General features: G+C 41.7%; 1 protein-coding gene across 1 annotated transcript in view; it reads left to right on the forward strand.

Moving 5' to 3' along the window:
• Nucleotides 1-587: 587 nt before the first annotated feature.
• Nucleotides 588-19,205, forward strand: part of brf1a (BRF1 RNA polymerase III transcription initiation factor subunit a) — a 113,216-nt gene continuing 94,598 nt past the window's right edge. The window contains exons 1-6 of the mRNA XM_055158579.1: nt 588-836; nt 2,128-2,310; nt 3,245-3,322; nt 3,925-4,098; nt 5,562-5,593; nt 16,210-16,282. Of these exons, the coding sequence (XP_055014554.1) occupies nt 2,136-2,310; nt 3,245-3,322; nt 3,925-4,098; nt 5,562-5,593; nt 16,210-16,282 (532 nt within the window). The 5' untranslated portion in view covers nt 588-836; nt 2,128-2,135. The remainder of the gene's footprint in view (nt 837-2,127; nt 2,311-3,244; nt 3,323-3,924; nt 4,099-5,561; nt 5,594-16,209; nt 16,283-19,205) is intronic.

Here is a 19,205-nt window from a genome sequence, read left to right on the forward strand (position 1 = left end):
TCTCTACACATTCAAGTAGTACTCCTGCCCCCTAAAGCTTTATATAGATGGTATTTTTGTACAGTCTTGTCTGTGGCCCCACCCCCCAGTATAAGATAAATTATGCAGTTTTTCAAGTTTCAAACACTAAAAGCTTTTTGAGTAGTGTGGGAAAATGTCCATAACCATGCGTGTTAAATCTTGTTCATAGGCTTTCTGCAATTATTTAAATAGCAAACAAATTAAAATATGTAAAAGAAAAATATACAGCAGTGTTCCAGCAGTGTCTTGTTGTTTGAATTGATTAGATTATCAGCTGCTGAGTCATTTTTATTGATCAGCAAATTTCAGTTCACTGTACAGGATTTCATCAGGAACTGACCATTTAACCCCATATACAATGCCTATACACGCAAAAGGGGTGTTCAGAACCAAAAACATTCACATTTTAAACACATTACGAATTAATAACTTGACACGGGTAGTGCTTTAACGTAGTATATGTATGATACATGTTGTTAGGCCCATAATTGGCTTTTATTATTATTCTTGTGCTTAAATATTTGGTTTAGTCCGATAAGCGCCCCCCTCTTTTAGCAGTGTTGGTATCGTCCGGTCGCCGGCTTCTGCACCGCTCTCTACACGTGTCGCCTCTGTTTTGCTAAAAAATTCTGCGTTTTTAGACATTTCTGCGGGTTTTGTTTCGTTTAACGGGGAATAAACTCGTTACAGAGTCGTTGTAGGGTGTTGTCAACATGAAATAATCAATAAATAAGATTAAATTAAAGATTAAAGTGGAAAACGTGTGGAAACCGAAGAGGCGTGCTTTGACATACGCTGTGATTGGGGCAGAGTTGGTAAGAATTTCAACACATTTTATGCAAATTTTCTGCATTATTTTAATGCATAAAGTATATATTATACGCCTTTTGTGTTTGCTGAATAGATTGTGTTTTTTAAGCTGACAAAAGGGAAAAAAATAGCGGAGTTAGCGAGAGCTTACCAGTGCCACGTAGCTACGCTATTCGGGGTACAGAAAAGTAACAGAATGTGTTGATCTTATAAGAAATAGAAGAATTATACAACATGTGTGTATAGAGTTGCAAAAATGATCCAATATTCCTTCATAAAAGTGGTAAAATAATAAATTGCGATGTCACTGCCATTAAATACTCACCAGTTAAGCGGCAGAGGCAATTGATAGAGATCCTCTTCAAAGGGTGTTTAAATGAGAAAAAATATCAATACATTAATGATCCTTTTTTTATGCAGAATTTCTTCTTGTGAGCTTTTAGCCATGTTATAATGTTGGTCTCTTCTTAAAAACATACCTGGGGATGTGTTTTGTTTCATTCACACATGTTTGAGGAATCCTGCTTTATTTTTAGTTTGTTTACATCTCCAAAGCTCAGTGCTCTGTTTCACCTTGTAGTGGTAGTTTTCATCTTAACAGCTACCTTTTTCCACTTTTATTCAGTAAAGATGGTCAACTCCAGGGCTGAAATTATCCAAATGATTCTAGTGAAGGTGTATGGAGTTTAAAAACATGGCGGAACACTACCTGTATTTGTATTACCACGTGAATTCACAAGGAGGCTTCGGGTTTTCTGTCTGAGAGAAGAACTCCACCTATATATGCAGCCTTTGTGTGTTAAACATGTGTGAATGAAACAAAACACGACTCCAGGTCCATTTGTGATTACATTATAATATAGATCAGAAAATAGGCTCTTTAAGTTGGATTTTATAGATGGATAAGATGGAAGATTTCCACTGTTGCTAAGAATGAAACAGCATTTTTGGCAATTGTCATAACACAAATGCTAGTGTGGATTTCTGTACGTCAGCTAATGCCTCACGTGCCCCCCCTCTGTCTTAATCTGTATTGCTTCTGACAGCTGTTATTGCTTTGCCTGGAATGTTTCATAGTATTGCATTCATCTCACCTTGCATTTATTCAATTGCAAGTGTTTTTATTGCTAAGAAATGACACAGACAGACTCCACTGCTCCTGACAGGTTGAACCCAGAGACACTGAAGGATGGGTCAAATGCAGAGGACACTAACATACCCCTTTCCCTCCTCTCTCTCCCCTCTGTCCCTCCCGCTCTCTTGCCCTCTCTCCTTCTCTCCTCTCTTCTCTTTCAGGTGTGACCATGGTGTGCAGGCAGTGTGGTTCCTCAGAAGTAGACGTAGACCATGCTCGGGGCGTCTCCGTGTGTATGGGCTGCGGGTCTGTGCTGGAGGACAGTCTCATCGTCTCTGAGGTGGAGTTTGTGGAGAGCGGAGGGGGAGGCTCTCTCGCCGTCGGACAGTTTGTCTCTTCACAAGGTCAGAGTCAAAAATCACTTTAATCCTAAAACTACACCCTTCCAATTGTTCTGAGCTGTGTGGCCATCAGGTCTAGTGTAGAGTGAGGCTTTTGAATTGGATTGTGCTGACTGTAGTTGCACAGAATGAACACTAGATTGAGTCACAACCTCACATTCATGTCCCTGCAGCAGAGGGCAGACATGTGGACCAGGCTTATAGTGCTGTTGTACAAATTACTTATTTGGGACACTTTCTGTTAAGAGATTAAAAAGGACGAGAGAGAGAGTGAGACAGAGAGAGGCGGACAGAGAGAGAGGGAGATGGACAGAGAGAGAGGGAGGCGGACAGAGAGAGAGGGAGATGGACAGAGAGAGAGGGAGGCGGACAGAGAGAGAGGGAGACGGACAGAGAGAGACAGCGACGGACAGAGAAAGAGAGGTGGACTAAGAAAGAGAGGTGGACAGAGAAAGAGAGAGCCAGAGAGAGGGAAACGGACAGAGAAAGACAGAGACGGGGACAGAGAGTGAGAGACAGAGAGAGAGACAGTTTATTTTTTAATTGAAATTCAAATTTTGCTGCATTTTTGCTCAAGTTGAATACTTCATGTTCATTGGGTGAATACACAGACCACATCTGGAGTGAATTCAGAAATCATGTCAAAGTTAATCCTCCGCTGAGAGTGTTTGTCCTGGTTCATAATAATAAAATGTAAAATGCTACAGTACAACACATGGTAAATTACAGTTTAAAATACAGTAGCTGTGGGCTTTTCTAACAGGTCATTTGATTGAGAGCTCTAATACCCTTTTCTGTATTAATGCTGATTGTCTTTCGTGGTTTAGACCAGTCCTCATTTAATGATGTTCATGCAATAAAATGACATTATGAAACTGTAGTAAACTGGATTTAATTCATCCATATTTGATTCCCTGATGTTCCTGTTGTTTTCCAGGTGGATCCAGAGCTCCCACATTTGGAGATTCCCACATTTCTTTGGGCCGAGAGTCCAGAGCTCAGACGCTGCAGAAAGGTGAGCCACCACCAGAGGGCGCTACACACCCACAGTCAGACAGAAGAATAGCGACTTACACTGCACCACACACAAACACTGATCAGATTCATTTGGATTTATTTGTGGAAATAAGGACGCAGTTATTTTGACTTTCCCACAAATGTAAAGAATGGTGCATGGGGAAAATGAAGGTATATTAAATTAGTATTGATATGACTTTTGCTCTGTTATATCTGTCTGTTTAATATTTATTCAGCCTCTCAACAAAATCTTCAGAAAGACAGTAGAAATGGTTTAGTCCTGGATTAGCCCTGCTTTAGTCCTAACTAGACATTTCATCAGTACCATCTGAGGTACACACTAAAGGGATATAGGAGAAGAGGATGGGAGGGCATCTGACGCACACGGTTAAAGGAGGATAACATCTGACACTCAGGGATACAAGTGAACAGGAGGGCATCAGGGGACCTTAAACTTTTGCAGCCCGTTGTGCATTGCTGTGTTTTTCTGTAGTATGTATGTACTTATTTTTAAAAAGTTTTCCTTGTGTTACACTGTGCAACAATTTGCTCAATTTAAAAAATGAAATGAAAACTGAAATATTACCTTGTCTCTTGTAGCGAAGACCCAGATCACGATGTTGGGGCAGCAGTTACAGATGAACCAGCACTGTCTGGACACGGCATTTAACTTTTACCGAATGGCTTTGAGCAAAGGCCTGACTCGAGGGAGGAAGAGCGTGCACGTGGCTGCTGCCTGCCTCTATATGGTCTGCAGAACCGAGGGGACGCCACGTATCCTTATAATATTTAGTTTGCAGAGTTGTCAAAACTATTCAAAATCATGTTCTAATCGATACTAAAACTAGTATCTAGACCACAGGTGTCAAACATACGGCCCGGGGGCCAGATCCGGCCCTCCAAAACCTTTAATCTGGCCCTCGGCTGATTTTCTACTAAAATATTTTAATACTATTTTCTATTAAAATATTGTTAATTTTCTGCGGTGTTTATCACAGCAGCGTCTCCAGCGTCTCTGTACGTGGCCCCTCCCACCAGAGCAGCACAAATGAAGACTTGTGTCTTTCCAAACGCTCTTAAAGGACGATCGTTTTGACTGTTGACCGTGACACCCTCATCAGAAAAATGTCCAACATGAGAAAAGTGGAGCCAAGTGCAGGATTTTCCAAAAAAATTGACTTATTCTTATTTGCAAATAAGTTCATGTTAAAATATTGTGTTGAAATTGTATTTTTCTTAAAGTTTCAGGTTGTTCATAATATTATAATATTTTGTAAAAGAAAGAGTTAATCAATTTAGAAAGATTTCTGTAATAGATTTGTGTTTCTCTGCACCAATATTTTAACTTATTGTTATTTTTGGAGTTTCTGTGTCATGAGTTTTCTGATCCGGCCCCTTTGGGATCAAAGTAGGTTGGATACGGCCCCTGGACCAAAATGAGTTTAACACCCTTGATCTAGACACTCATTTTTCGCAGGTATTGATACTAAAAAAGTCCCATTGATAGGACAGAAATGAACCTTTCCTGAATGTCTTTAGAATGAAGTTGAGCTGTATCAGAATAAGCACATAGACAAGTATACACCCATGGAGCACTATGGAACCTACCTGCACCACTGAGGGATTACACACATATAAGAACACATGGGAAGAGAAAAGAAAGTACTACCATTCAATGTTTAAAATCACATATTGTCTAATGGAAAACAATTTTTTTTATCATCATAGTATTGAAATCTGTGTTGAGTATCAGATGCTTTGTGATTTTCTATTTTAAGAGGCAAAAGAGTCAGAGGGCTTGTGTTGTGAAAGGGATTCTGAGTCTTAATGGGACTCCCTGGTTAAATACAGGTATAAATAAAAATGAGTCATCTGCTTCTTCTGAAAGTTCATTCTTCACTGTGATTGGTTAAATCCAGCTGTCACTCACTCAGATCCTTACAGAGGCTCACCTATAGGAGAAGAAAGGGCATCTGACACACAGGGACACACACTACTGTAAACAGACTAATAATAAAGTGTTGTTCAAACATGTGTAAATGAAACAAAATACATGACTTAATCCTCACAAGAGTCAATTTTGTGTAATACTGGACCTATAAAGATTGTGGATAAATATTACTGCCCTAATTTAACCCGTCCTTTATTAAGTGTCTCTGGGTTAAATCTTTGTATATTGTGCTGAAAAGGATTTCCTCTGCTCTTTTGTGTTGAGTTCTTTGACTCAGATTCCTCAGACATGCTTCTGGACCTCAGCGACTTGGTGCAGGTAAGAAACAGCTCAAACTCTTCTCTTTTACCAGGAATGATTTTGGTCTAAATAATATTGGAGGATTAACAGTAATAAAGTATTGATTCAATATTGAATATTTCTCAGATATTTTATTCTGCATCAAATTAGTTTTAGTTACAATGGAAATTATTCTAAACATTTTGTCATAATTTTATTTGACTTTTTAAAGCTGGATTAATGTCTGAAAATACCAGTCACCGACCAGAGCAGCAAACAGAGCAGCTGTTTCATTCACACATATTTAACACACAAACCCTGCACATTTAGACTTCTCAAACAGAAAACACTCTGTTCCACCTTGTGATGTCATGTGATAATATAGTAAGTGCTCCACTGTGTTTTTAAACTCCATACGCCTTCACTAGAATCATTTGGATGATTTTGGCTCTGGAAATGACCGTCTCCACTGGCAAAAAGGTAAAAGGAGCTGTTAACTTGAAAACCACTGCTTCATGACATCACAAGGTGGAAGAGAGCAGTTTGAGCTTTGGAGATATAGCCAGACTAATAATAAAGCAGGGGTACTCAATATGTCGATCACCAAAGTACTGTAGGTAGATCGCAGTGCTGTAGTACTCGTCTCGGACTCGGGCTCGGTCTTGTCTCTCGCCCGAGGTTTGACACTCGACATGTGTGATCATATTTCATTACGGCCTCTGCTGTCAGCACTAAACTTGTACCACCATGCGGGAGCGAGCAGGGCATCTCATTGCAGCCTTTAGAACCCGCGGATACTGTGCAGCACATCACAAACACACACTCCTTACGCACGGCTCGTCTGCAGCAGCGTGTGCCCTCGTGTACCAGCGTGTATCACAGGGCAGGTTAAACTTCCTTAAACATCCTACCTGTCCATCTGCCTCTCATCAGCACGCCGCTCCTCGCCTTTTCACCCTCCTGCTCCTCCTCGTGTACAGCGCACACAGGCTCCCTCCTCAATGCACTGATTAGAAAAGCAAGAAGAAATGCGAAGCAAAAACTCATCTCAATTTATGTTTCAGTGTTGGTACAGAGGAGCCTCCAGCACAGAACAGGCCTCTCGTGACATGTGGCTGAAGTTTGACTAATAAAAGTGCATAAATGCATCTGTATTTGTCACACTGTGCCTTTGATTTGGTAAATGTGCAGAGGCTGGTAAATCCAACTGCAAAACCAGTAAGAGAGTGTAACTCCAGTTAGGAACTTGAAAAAACAAGTTTAAAAATCCTACACACTGTCTTCTCTCTTTTCATAGTTTTGTGTAAAGTGCCAGTGGAATTTCTCTTAAATAGATGCAGAGTGTGTCAGTGCAGAACAGTTTGCTTGGCTTTGTAGTGGGTAGATCATTTTGACTTGGTCATTTTAAAGGTAGCTTGCATGCTGAAAAAGTGGGCACCCCTGTAATAAAGAGTTACTTCAAACATGTATGAATAAAACAAAACACAATTCCAGGTCTGTTTATGATGAGGTAACAACATGCTAAAATTGCTTAAAGCTCTCAATAATTCATTTGACGTACTTTTAAATAGTTGGTAGTGTGTTCCCACCTATGCATTCTGTGGTAGTGTTGTTGAGCAAGACAACATACTGGGTTGGTCTCTATTGTCTTATATATTGTGAACATTTATACTGAGGAATAGAATCAGGTACTAAATAACTGGAGCCGAGTGCATCAGCTGGTTTTCTCTATATGATTAATCGAACTTTGTGGCTGTTTTCTTTTCACTGGTTCTGTTTTTGGTTTGGTTTGTTTTGTTTTGCTGCCACTTACCACATTATGTTAAGTATTCTCAACATTTAAAAAATTCAAACTCCACCCCTCTGCCTACTGTGCCCTGCCCCGCCCGAGAGCCCAGGAGCCCGAGAGCCCGAGAGCCCGGGGCAGAAGAGGGAGTGCCCACGTTTAAACAACTGTAGGGTTAAAAATACTAAAAATACTACAGCCAAATGAGCAGCTGTGAGAGAGACATGAACCAGAGGAGACCACACCCAGACACTGACCACTCCTGTACCCCAAAACATGCACCAGAGGGAGGGGGAGAGGGAGGGAGAGAGAGGAGAGGGGGAGGAGGGGAGACAGAGGGAGAAAGCACCCAGAGACTGACCACTCCTGTACCCCAAAACATGCACAGCACAGAGGGAGAGAGGAGGAAGAGGGGAAAGAGGAAAGAGAGGGGAGGGAGGAGAGAGAGAGTGAGAGGGTTTAGAGAGGGGAGAGAGAAAAGAGAGAAGAGCGAGGGGTGAGAGGGGGAGAGAGGAGAGCGAGAGGGGAGAGAGACAGAGAGAGGGGAAAAGGGAGAGAGAGGAGAGGAGAGAGAGGAGAGACGAGACAGGGGAGAAGGGAGAGAGAGGGGAGAGAGGGAGAACTGAGAGAGAGAGGCGTGAGAGGGGTTAAAGAGGGGAGAGAGAAGAGAGAGGGGTTAGAGAAGAGAAGAGAAAGAGCGGGTGGGAGAGAGGAGGGGGACAGAGGAGGACCACACCCAGAGCCTGAACCACTCCTGTCCCACTCCCCCCAAACACGCAGCGGACAGAGAGAGAGAGAGAGAGAGAGAGAGGGTGGAGGGTGGAGGGGGGGGGGGGAACTATTTTTAGAGCAATGGACCAGGGCGTTTTAAGAGAGGCAGAGGGGGAGAACGAGGGGGAGGAGGAGAGGTACAGAGGAGACCAAATCTGGATGAAACTTCGACAAATATTCTTAAATGATTCAGTCTCTGGTGTGGTCCTGGTTCGGTCCCTGGTTCGGTCCTGGTTCGGTCTTGGTTCGGTCTTGGTTCGGTCCTGGTTCGGGCCTGTTATTGTTACACTCCTGAGCAGATGTAGTGGTCCCCAAATGACTTTCTTGTTATTTTTGTCATTTTCTTGCAGCCTTGATCTCGCAGGTGCAATGTTTGTGAATGAAACACTGAATAATGATCTGCTAATTTAGTCCCGGTAAAGTTCATGGTTTGGTTCCTGCTGTAGTCCTGTTTGAGTCCTAGTTGAGCCCTGGTTCAGTCCTGGTTCTGATGTAGTCCTGGTTTTAGTCCCTGGTTTGAGTCCCTAGTGTAAGTCCTGCTTTTGTACTGTTTTAGTCCAGGTTTACTCCAGTTTTAGTCCTTTTTTAGTCTTGGTTTCATCCTGGTTTTGTCCTGCTTTAGTCCTGCTTTAGTCCTGCTTTAGTCCTGCTTTTAGTCCTGCTTTAGTCCTGCTTTAGTCCTGCTTTTAGTCCTGCTTTAGTCCTGGTTTAGTCCTGCTTTAGACCTGGTTTAGTCCTGCTTTTAGTCCAGTTTTAGTGCAGTTTTTAGTCCTGCTTTAGTCTTGGTTTCGGCCTGGTTTTGTCCTGGTTTTGTCCTGCTTTAGTCCTGCTTTAGCCCTGCTGTCCTTTTTGTGGTCCTGGTTTTAGTCTTGGTTTTGTTCTGTTTTAGCCCTGTTTTAGTCCAGTTTTAGTCCTGCTTTAGTCCAGTTTTAGTCCTGCTTTAGTCCTGCTTTTAGTCCAGTTTTGGTCCAGTTTTGGTCCAGTTTTGGTCCAGCTTTAGTCCTGCTTTAGTCCTGCTTTTAGTGCAGTTTTAGTCCAGTTTTAGTCCTGCTTTAGTCTTGGTTTTGGCCTAGTTTTGTCCTGCTTTAGTCCTGCTGTAGTCCTTTTTTAGTCCTGGTTTAGTCCTGGTTTTAGTCCTGGTTTTAGTCTTGGTTTTGTTCTGTTTTAGTCCTGTTTTAGTCCTGTTTTAGTCCAGTTTTAGTCCTGGTTTAGTCCTGGTTTAGACCTGGTTTAGTCCAGTTTTAGTCCAGTTTTAGTCCTGCTTTAGTCCTGCTTTTAGTCCAGTTTTAGTCCTGCTTTTAGTCCAGTTTTAGTCCAGTTTTAGTCCAGTTTTAGTCCAGTTTTAGTCCAGTTTTAGTCCAGTTTTAGTCCAGTTTTAATCCTGCTTTATTCTGGTTTAGTCCTGGTTTCATCCTGGTTTAGTCTTCTTTTAGTCCAGTTTTAGTCCAGTTTTAATCCTGCTTTATTCTGCTTTGTTCTGGTTTAGTCCTGGGTTAGTCCTGGTTTAGTCTTCTTTTAGCCCAGTTTTAGTCCAGTCTTTTAGGTTTAGTCCTGGGTTAGTCCTGGTTTAGTCTTCTTTTAGTCCAGTTTTAGTTCTGGTTTAGTCCTGGGTTAGTCCTGGTTTAGTCTTCTTTTAGTCCAGTTTTAGTTCTGGTTTAGTCCTGGGTTAGTCCTGGTTTAGTCTTCTTTTAGTCCAGTTTTAGTTCTGGTTTTTAGTCCTGGGTTAGTCCTGGTTTAGTCTTCTTTTAGCCCAGTTTTAGTTCTGGTTTTGTCCTGGGTTAGTCCTGTTTTGTGGTCGTGCAGGTGCAGTGTTTGTGAATGGAACAGTGAATATTGATCTTTAAATTTATGCTCCATCTGTTTTGCTCCTGCTCAGTGACTCCTCCGTCTCCTCTGACCTTCTGCTCTTTAACTCGGGTTTGTAAAGGAAAACATCTGCCACTGATCTGACCCACTGTTCAAGAGTCAAATGGTGAGAGTTTTGTCCATGAAAATAAAATCGATCTTCATTTGAGGCTTGGAAACTCAGAAAAATCCTGTTTTCTTCGACCCTCTGTACTAAACAGTGAGTATTCAAAAAAGGAATACGATACTTGAAAACCCGCTGCGTGCTACGGTGAGATTTTGGTTTTAGATCAGTATCTCAGTTTACAGTGAACTAAATGTAAAACAATGATCCAGTGATCCCCGAAACCCAAGGACTGAACCAGGGACTGAACCAGACCCTCTTCTGTGTTCTTCTGATCAAAGGGAGTTCAGCGTGACCTTTGACCTGGTCACATTCACTTAGCGTCCCCGTGGAAAGTTTAGAACTCGAGTTTCATTTTTCCTACGGGACTCAAAACTGGACAAACTGTGACAGACACTGCAGATCCGGTGTCAGAGTTTGGTTTAAATTTGGAAAATGGTTTAAATGCTTTATGTTTTCTGTTTAGTCCTGGTTTGGTCCTGATTTGGTCCTGGTTTATCTTTGGTTTGGTCCTGGTTTGGCTCTGATTTAGTCCTGGTTTGGTCTTGGTTTATCCTTGGTTTATCCATGGTTTGGTCCTGGATTGGTCCTGATTTGGTCCTGGGTTGTCCGTGGTTTATTTTTGGTTTGGTCCTGGTTCAGTCCTGGTTTGGTCCTGGTTTGGTCCTGGTTTGGTCCTGGTTTGGTCCTGGTTTGGTCCTGGTTTGGTCCTGGTTTAGTCCTGGTTTGGTCCTGGTTTGGTCCTGATTTTGTCCTGGTTTAGTCCTGGTTTGGTCCTGGTTTGGTCCTGGTTTGGTCCTGGTTTGGTCCTGGTTTGATTCTGGTTTGGTCCTGGTTTGGTCCTGGTTTGCTGCTGGTTTAGTCCTGGTTTATGGTTCAGTCCTGGTTCAGTCCTGGTTTAGTCCTGGTTTAGTCCTGGTTCAGTCCTGGTTTAGTCCTGGTTCAGTCCTGGTTTGGTCCTGGTTGGACCCTAGATTTTGTGCTGGTTTAGTCCTGGTTTGGTCCTGGTTTGGTCCTGGTTTAGTCCTGGTTTGGTCCTGGTTTAGTCCTGGTTTAGTCCTGGTTTGGACCCTGGTTTAGAGTCCTGGTTTGTCCTGGTTTAGTCCTGGTTTGGTCCTGGTTTAGTCCTGGTTTGGGTCCTGGTTTGGTCCTGGTTCCTGGTTTGGTCCTGGTTTAGTCCTGGTTTAGTCCTGGTTCGGTCCTGGTTTGGTCCTGGTTTAGTCCTGGTTCAGTCCTGGTTTATGACTAGTAGATGATTAGTTTAGTCCTTTTCTTGACAGTCTGCGTCCTGTGTAATAAAGCCTGAGTGATGGTCTCAGTCTCTGTGGTGGTTCTGTGACTCTAGATGGGCACATTCCTCAGTGACCGTCTGACACATAGTTTGAGGAGCCATGTTGACTGTCTGTGAGGAGCCTCCTGCGGGGCCCTGGTCCCCCCGCGCTCCTCTCTGTCTGACAACTTCACAGGTTCCACAATATTTTTCAAACTGTCAGAGATGAAACCTTAAAGAGCTCATATTATGCCATTTTCTGATCTGTTCTGACGTGGTTTCCTCATCACAACAGACCTGGAGTTGTGTTTGGAGATGCAGACGGACTCTACGGATGTTGACCTGTGAATATTTGTCCACAGGAAGTATGTTAAGAAAGCGTGGACCCCAGACTGTGCTTTTCGAGGCAGAGCTAATTAAACCGAAGAGAAATGCACAATTGCGGCAGCTGTTTGTTTGGACTCACAGTGAAAGTGTGTCCTAAAGTTTGAACCACCTGTGGAGTTATTCAAGAGACAGAGCAGTGAAAGCAGAGGTCACCAGGGCTCAGAGGTCAACACGCTGTCTGCTCCATGCACCTCCACCCCCCTCACTCCCCCGAGGTTAAAGCCCGTGCCTTCTCCCGGCTCCAGCTTGTGTCTATTGTTGAACATTAAGGCTGGGAGATGAATCGAACCCAGATCTGGTTGAATGGAGCAATTAGCAAATCACAAAGTACCATCATTTCCTCCACAAACAACATCTCCCGTCTTATTCTGCATAAAAACTGCCAACACTGTAGTTTAGATCTGTACAAACATGTTCTGAAATGTGATTATCTTGTATTAGTTTGTCAAATTTTAGTCTTTTCAGAGTAAAAATGTGACCTTTTAACAGAATCTTATTATTAAAACATCAAACACAAATCTAAGCTCAATGTTTGCAATTAGACATTTTTCCCAAATTGTTCAGCCCCACTGAATATCATGATTTTTCTTTTCCCTTGGATCCAGAATACACACTTTTAATTCTTCTAACACACATGCTCTGACAAAACAAATACAGCTGTTTTTTTTTTAACAAACCAAGAAAGAGGAAAAATCGCAGGGACAGAGGGATTACGCAGATATAAGGCCACATGTAACATAAAAAAGTACCACTGTTGTTTAAAGAAGTGTTTTTATTATCATCCGAATCGGTATTGAGTATCGAGTCTATTTCTTTGTATCGAAATCGAGTGTGGAGTTTTATTGTTGTGACAGAACTGTGATGGTAAGTCTGGATTTGACTGACAACAGGTTTGTGACACTGCTGTGTTTGAGAAGCAGAGGAGAGGAGGGAGAGAGGGAGGAAGAGGAGGAAGAGAGGTGAAGAGAGATGGGGAGAGGGTGGGAGAGCGGCAGAGAGAGAGAGATGAGGAGGTGGGGGAGAGAGGAGAGGAGGAGGTAGAGAGAAGGGGGGAGAGAGAGGAGAGGAGGAGAGGAGAGTGGAGAAGAGAAGGAGGGGGAGAGAGGAGAGGAAAGAGGAGGGAGTGGGAGAGAAGGAGAGAGGAGAGAGGAGAGTGGGAGAGAAGGAGAGAGGAGAGGAGAGAAGAGAGGAGAGAAGAGGAGAGGAGGTGGGAGAGAGGAGAGAGAGAGGAGAGGAGATGGGAAAGAGAAGGGGGAGAGAAGAGGAGGAGGGGAGAGAGAGGAGAGGAGGTGGGAAAGAGAAGGGGGGAGAGAGAGGAGGTGGGGAGAGAAGGAGAGAGAGAAGATGGGGGAGAAAGAAAGAGAAGAGGGAGAGGGGAGAGGAGAGGAGGGAGCGAGAGAAAAGAGGGAAGAGAGAGGAGAGAGAGAGAGTAGGAGGAGAGGAGAGAGAGAGTGGGGAGAAGAGAGGGGGGGAGAGAGGTGAGAAAGACCGAGACAGAGAGAGAGAGAGACAGAGAGAGAGAGAGGGAGGGGAGAGAGGAGGGAGAGAGAAGAAGAGAGGGAGGAGGGAGGAGAGAATAGACAGTGGGGGTCTCTCTCTCTCTCTCCTTCTGTCACTTCTTGAACACAATGAGGACATCTGGGAGGGGAGGGGCCGGGCACACTTTAGGCACACTCCCTCTGAAGGAATCCACAAAAGAGTTCAACCAGGACACCCCCAAAATCTGACCCCAAACCCCCCAAACATCCCCCAAACATCCCCCAACTCTGGACAATACACACAATCATCCAAGACTGCTCCTTTTTGTAGAAGTCACCACCGTGCACCCGTCCCAGAGGAAGTGAGGGTGATGGAGAGAAACTATGACATTTTTTTGACAAGCATTGAGATTGTGTTTAAATTTGTCATTCATGTTTTAATAAAGGGATTCTGTTCAAAGTTCACATTTGAAAGGGCTCATATTACATCATTCACACATGTTTTAAGTTCTTCTCTCAGCCTAAAAACATTCTGTTCCACCTTGTGATGTCATCTGGTAATACAGGAAGTGCTCTTGTATTTTGTTTTTTAAAACTACACACACCTTTACTAGAATCATTTGAATATTTTCATTATTTCAGTCCTGGAATTGCTAATCTCTACTGAACAAAGGGTAAAAGGAGCTGTTAACTTAAACTACAGCTTCATGACATCACAAGGTGGAACAGTTTTTTTACAGTTTGTGTGTTAAACGTGTGAATGAAACAAAAGACAACTCCAGGTCTGTTTGTGATGAGGAAACAACATTATAGCAGATCAGAAAAGAGTCTAATCTGGTTCCTCTTGTATTAGGATTCTGTTCAAAGTTCACATTTGAAACACGTCCAGAAGAATTGACAAAAACACTGAAATCTGAACTGACAAACTAAAACTAGAATCACATTTCAGAACATGTTTGTACACATCTAAACTACAGGAGAGACAGGGAGGGCATCTGACACACGGGGAGGGCATCTGACACACACACAGGGGGAGGGCACCTGACGCACCTGAGGAGGGCATCTGACACACACACGGGGAGGGCATCTGACACACACAGGGGGAGGGCACCTGACACACACAGGGGGAGGGCATCTGACACACACACGGGGAGGGCATCTGACACACATGGGGGAGGGCATCTGACACACGGGGACCTTTCAGAACATGTACAGATCTAAACTGCAGGGTCAACAGGTTTTACGCTCGTCATCAGTTAAAGGGACTGTGAGATTAATATGAAAGTTTGTGAATCCGGTCACAAAACTAAAGATTTTGAAGTGCTTTTATGTGAGTCCTGTTTTGCCTTTTGTCCCTCGTCTGCTGAAAGCTTCCGTCTGTTTTATATTTTGAATGATTTGGTCCAAACCACAGATGTTAATCCCGAGAACAGCAGGTTTAATCACACATTACAGAGATGGGACGGTTATGTAACAGGACACTGGACATATTTTCATTTTCACATCTTCAACTCAAATGCTCTTTAACAGTGATGGAAGGCTCTGCATGTGGCTTTACACAGAGCTCTGCTCTTGAACATGACGTTATATCACCAAAAGACAAATGTTTGGACTCTCTCTATTCAGTGTTTTTCATATACTTCTACTACTTTATATTTGATATAATAACAGAAGACATCAAACATATGAAATAAGATATGTGGAATTATGTAGCAAAGAAAACAGTTAAATAACAAAATATGTTTTATATATTTTATAACCAAATCCTTCAATGAGCCACTCTTTGCTTTCTTGAAAAATATTTAGTCATTTAACTTTTTGTCATCTATCGTGCTTCCTGATATTTCTCTTCCCAGTGGACATATATAGAATGTAGAAAATAGTAAGAAAAAAGAAAATTTTGAAGATTTGGTTATAAAATATAAACAAATATTTAGTTAGTTAGTAGTCATTTAACTTTTTTTTTCTTTTCTACATCATCCCATATATCTTGTTTCATATATTTGTTGTCTTCTGTGTGTATATACAATGTAAAAAGTAGAGATAGAGAATACAAGCACAATCAGACATAACCACCTGGTCCCCGTGAGGCGTCAGTGGGTCAGTTCATCGGCACAGAAACAGTTTATGAGGAGTCCAGCCCATATCACATGATCATTATATCCACAATGTAATGTGTGTATGTGTACAGGCCCATGAACATTAGTGTGATATTGGTCACACATGAGAATGTCTGTGTTTACTAGTGTGGAACCAAAATGTCATTTTTCATGAGTTGTGTGTGTGTTAGTTGTGTGACTGTAGATCAGTGTGTCGTGTATCACCAGAAAAACAAGAAATGGAAATTATTTTTGTTCCAATTAGAATTTTAACGGCTACACTGAAAGAGAAAAGAACTGTTAGAATTTGTGATTATCTGGAAAACTATTCATATTTCATATTCATATTTGACTATACAAATGCATAGAATTATAAATAGATAATAACACTCCTTTTGCTCTAGCTCCATCCTTCACGGAGTTCTGACCAAAAACGCACATTTGACCTTGGTTACCTTGACCGGTTTCAACCTCTAACATCCAGTGTTATGTGTGTGCCAACTTGTGTGATGATTGGGGGAATATTTTAGCCTGCAGATGCGTCAGAAATTGCAGATCTTTTATAATGGCATGACTTTTCAATTGACCCGTCTGACCTCAAATGACCTCGGATCGTCACCAAACCTTTTTTTGCGGCATCGGGCACGGGGGCCTGACCCATGTACCAAATTTGGTGACAGTTGGTCCATAAATGGCGGAATTATTGCAGGTGGACAGACACACACACGCAGGGTGAATACAAAACCTGGCCAACCCTTCCGGGACCAGGTTAAAAATGGAATGAGAGTGTGACGGGTCATATATTAATTCCATGTCATTATGCTTATTTAAAGTTTGATGAAATGATATGTAGTATTTAGTCTTGTTTTTAAATCTATGGTTGTATTTGTTTCAGGTGAATGTGTACGTGCTCGGGAAAACCTTCTTGACTCTGGCCAGAGAACTGTGCATCAATGCTCCAGCCATAGGTAACTCATGTGTAACACTCACTGTTTCATAGACGAGTGAACTCAGGGCTTTGAACTCGTGTGTGATATTGTGTGTTCTGCTCTTGCTCCACACCACACAAGCTCATGAGGCCAGCAGTTATAGGAGCAAATTTGGAGCCAGGAATAGGAATTTATTTATCTACAAAATAGTCGAATAAAACCCCCAGGATCATGTAGAGTGAGTTAATACGAATATTTTAAGACCAAAAATGATGAGGCTCACAGCAGCAATTACAGAAAGAGGGGAGATAATATTCCAGTTCTTTGGAGCCAGAAGCTTCCCCATGCTCACTTCCTGTTTGGGACTCGTTGGCTAGCAGGTTAACTATGTCCATTAATAGTCTATGTCAGGGATCTCCAGTCTGTAGCTCTGGATTTACCAGTCGCTCTCCACCCTCTTCCAAGTAGCTCGCCATGGGATTTCTGAATTATACATATTGCGCTGAATAACTCAGATTTGATTGATTAAATACCTATTTCCTTTGTAATTGTACAATTTTGATGTGTAATTTTATGCCCTGAAAACTTGATAAAGGGTTGTGTTTTATAGACTTCTAACTGTACCTCATCTTCGGCGCACCATGGCTTTTATATTTACAACATTTCTGGCGACCGCTAAAATGAGTAGCTCTGTGGCATTTTCGTTTTACAAAAAGTAGCTCACAGGAGGAAAAAGATTGGAGGCCCCTGGTCTCAGTGTTGGGAAGGTGACTTTTAAAATGTATTCCCCTACAGATTACAGATTACATACCCCAAAATGTACTTTGAAACGTAATCCATTAAATTACTTAAAGTGAGTAACATAATCTGAATACTTTGGATTACTTGATATTGTCATGCTTTTTAAAACTATATGAATGTAGCAACCACATCCTGAAAATTCTCTTTAGTTGTCATCAAATTGGCTGTTGAGCCCAAGTCTCCATGAACAGGCAAGTGTTTACTGTAGAGAAGCAAAGACGAGGAAATCTTAACATAAGATAAGTCTGCTTAAAGACGATAAAAAGTCCAGTCTTTACTTAACCGTATTAAAAATATTATTGATAGAGAAAAGATTTTTATATGAGATCACTGCTTCCTGAAATGATGTCCACCTACTGTTAGTGCCATATTGTTTAGACCTAGTTTAGTCCTGGTTTAGTCCTGGTTTTAAACCTGGTTTAGTCCTAGTTTAGTCTTGGTTTTAGTCCTGGTTTAGTCCAAAATGTGAAAACAGGAAAATACCACCATGTAATCCATTTACTTCAACAAAGTAACTGTAATCCAATTACCACTTATGAGTAACTGTATTCAGTTACTGTTTCAATAACTCTGATTACATAATGCCGGTACATGTAATCTGTTACACCCCAACACTGCCTGGTCTATACTCTAATCTCGAAGAGTTCCACCTATTTTGTCAACAACTACATGGACCATGATCCTTTGCTCTGCCCCAGTGCAGCCAAGAGGAACAAGTTATTATATAAGTTATTATTTTGTACAGTGTATAGTGATTGAGGACACATTTGTGACATTGCCTTACTTTATTTGGGTACGACACCTGCTTGTATCCATGGAGATGTTAGTGCTTCCCCTCACATGTTCCAGAGTATGGCATTAAACTAATTTGCATTTATTCAATTTAAGGTGTTTTTATTGCTCAAAAATACCTTGAAAAACATGTTTATTAGAGGGTGCTTGCCTTTCCATAGATCTGATGTGTTATTTGACCTGATCATGGTCTCCTGCTGGTCTCCTTGCAGATGGATATGTTTACAACTTTTCAGTGGAGCATTCCTAGCATGTTAGGATGAAAAATATCGGGGTATTAAAAGCGTCTGTTTTCATGCATAATACCTCAGGGCTAAATCCTCTGTATGGCGCCGTTTTGTGAACTTCAAGACACAATATTTGTTTAATCCCTCTTAACCCCCCTGCACCCCATTATTATCCCACCTGTAAGAAACAGCACACACCCAGACTTAGTTCATGACATAATATCTTTATGTTGGATAAGCTTCTTGTACATTTCCAAACAGCATCGCGCCGTTTCACACAAATATATTTTACAAAAGACACATTTCGTTTAGGCCATCCTCCGAAGTGCAAACAACAAGAAAAAATAGACTACTTTGAATGATATCACTACAGTAAAGTCCAGCTGCATCACCATAGCAACAAACCAATATATGGAACTAAATTGTACAGTTTTTTTTACAGAAACGTTGCTTCCGTAGGGTCCACAGCTCGACAGGCAACCAAAAATAATGTTAGTTTTAAATAAAATAAAATAAAACATAAATACAGAATAATAGTTAATGCTTTCTTCGCGTGTATCCAGGCAGATCAGTGGACTCAAGTGTCTTTAGCTGCGATCACACAAAAGGATTCCCATTTTTCAAATGATATATTTTTAAAAGTTTCAACATTTAATATACATTCAAAATTTGCAAGATAAATGTTTTCTTGCATTATTGTAATATTAAAAGGCCTGTACCTGTTCTGTTTTTCATGTATCTGAGTGGAGTTGGTCTCGCTCCAGTACAGATGTGTTGTATAAGCTGCTCTTAAAGCTCCATTAATATATTATAATAGACTCTTGTGAGCTTTTAGTCATGTTCTAATGCTGTTACTTCATCAAAAACAGACCTGGAGTTGGGTTGTTTCATTCACACATTTGAGTAACTCTTTATTATTAGTCTGTCTACAGCTCCAAAGCTCAAAATGCCACCAACTTTTACTCATAGTTCAGTAGAGATCGGCAATTCCAGGTCTGAAATTATGCAAATGATTCTAGTGAAGGTGTATGGAGTTTAAAAACACAGTGGAGCACTTCCTGTACTACCACATCACATCACAAAGTGGAACGGGGCATTTTCAGTTTGAGAGAAAACTAATACGTGCTATTTAAGATCAAAAT

This window comes from Boleophthalmus pectinirostris, unplaced genomic scaffold, assembly GCF_026225935.1.
Source record: "Boleophthalmus pectinirostris isolate CB_2022bp ecotype Guang Dong unplaced genomic scaffold, ASM2622593v1 HiC_scaffold_10, whole genome shotgun sequence".
Lineage (NCBI taxonomy): Eukaryota > Metazoa > Chordata > Actinopteri > Gobiiformes > Gobiidae > Boleophthalmus > Boleophthalmus pectinirostris.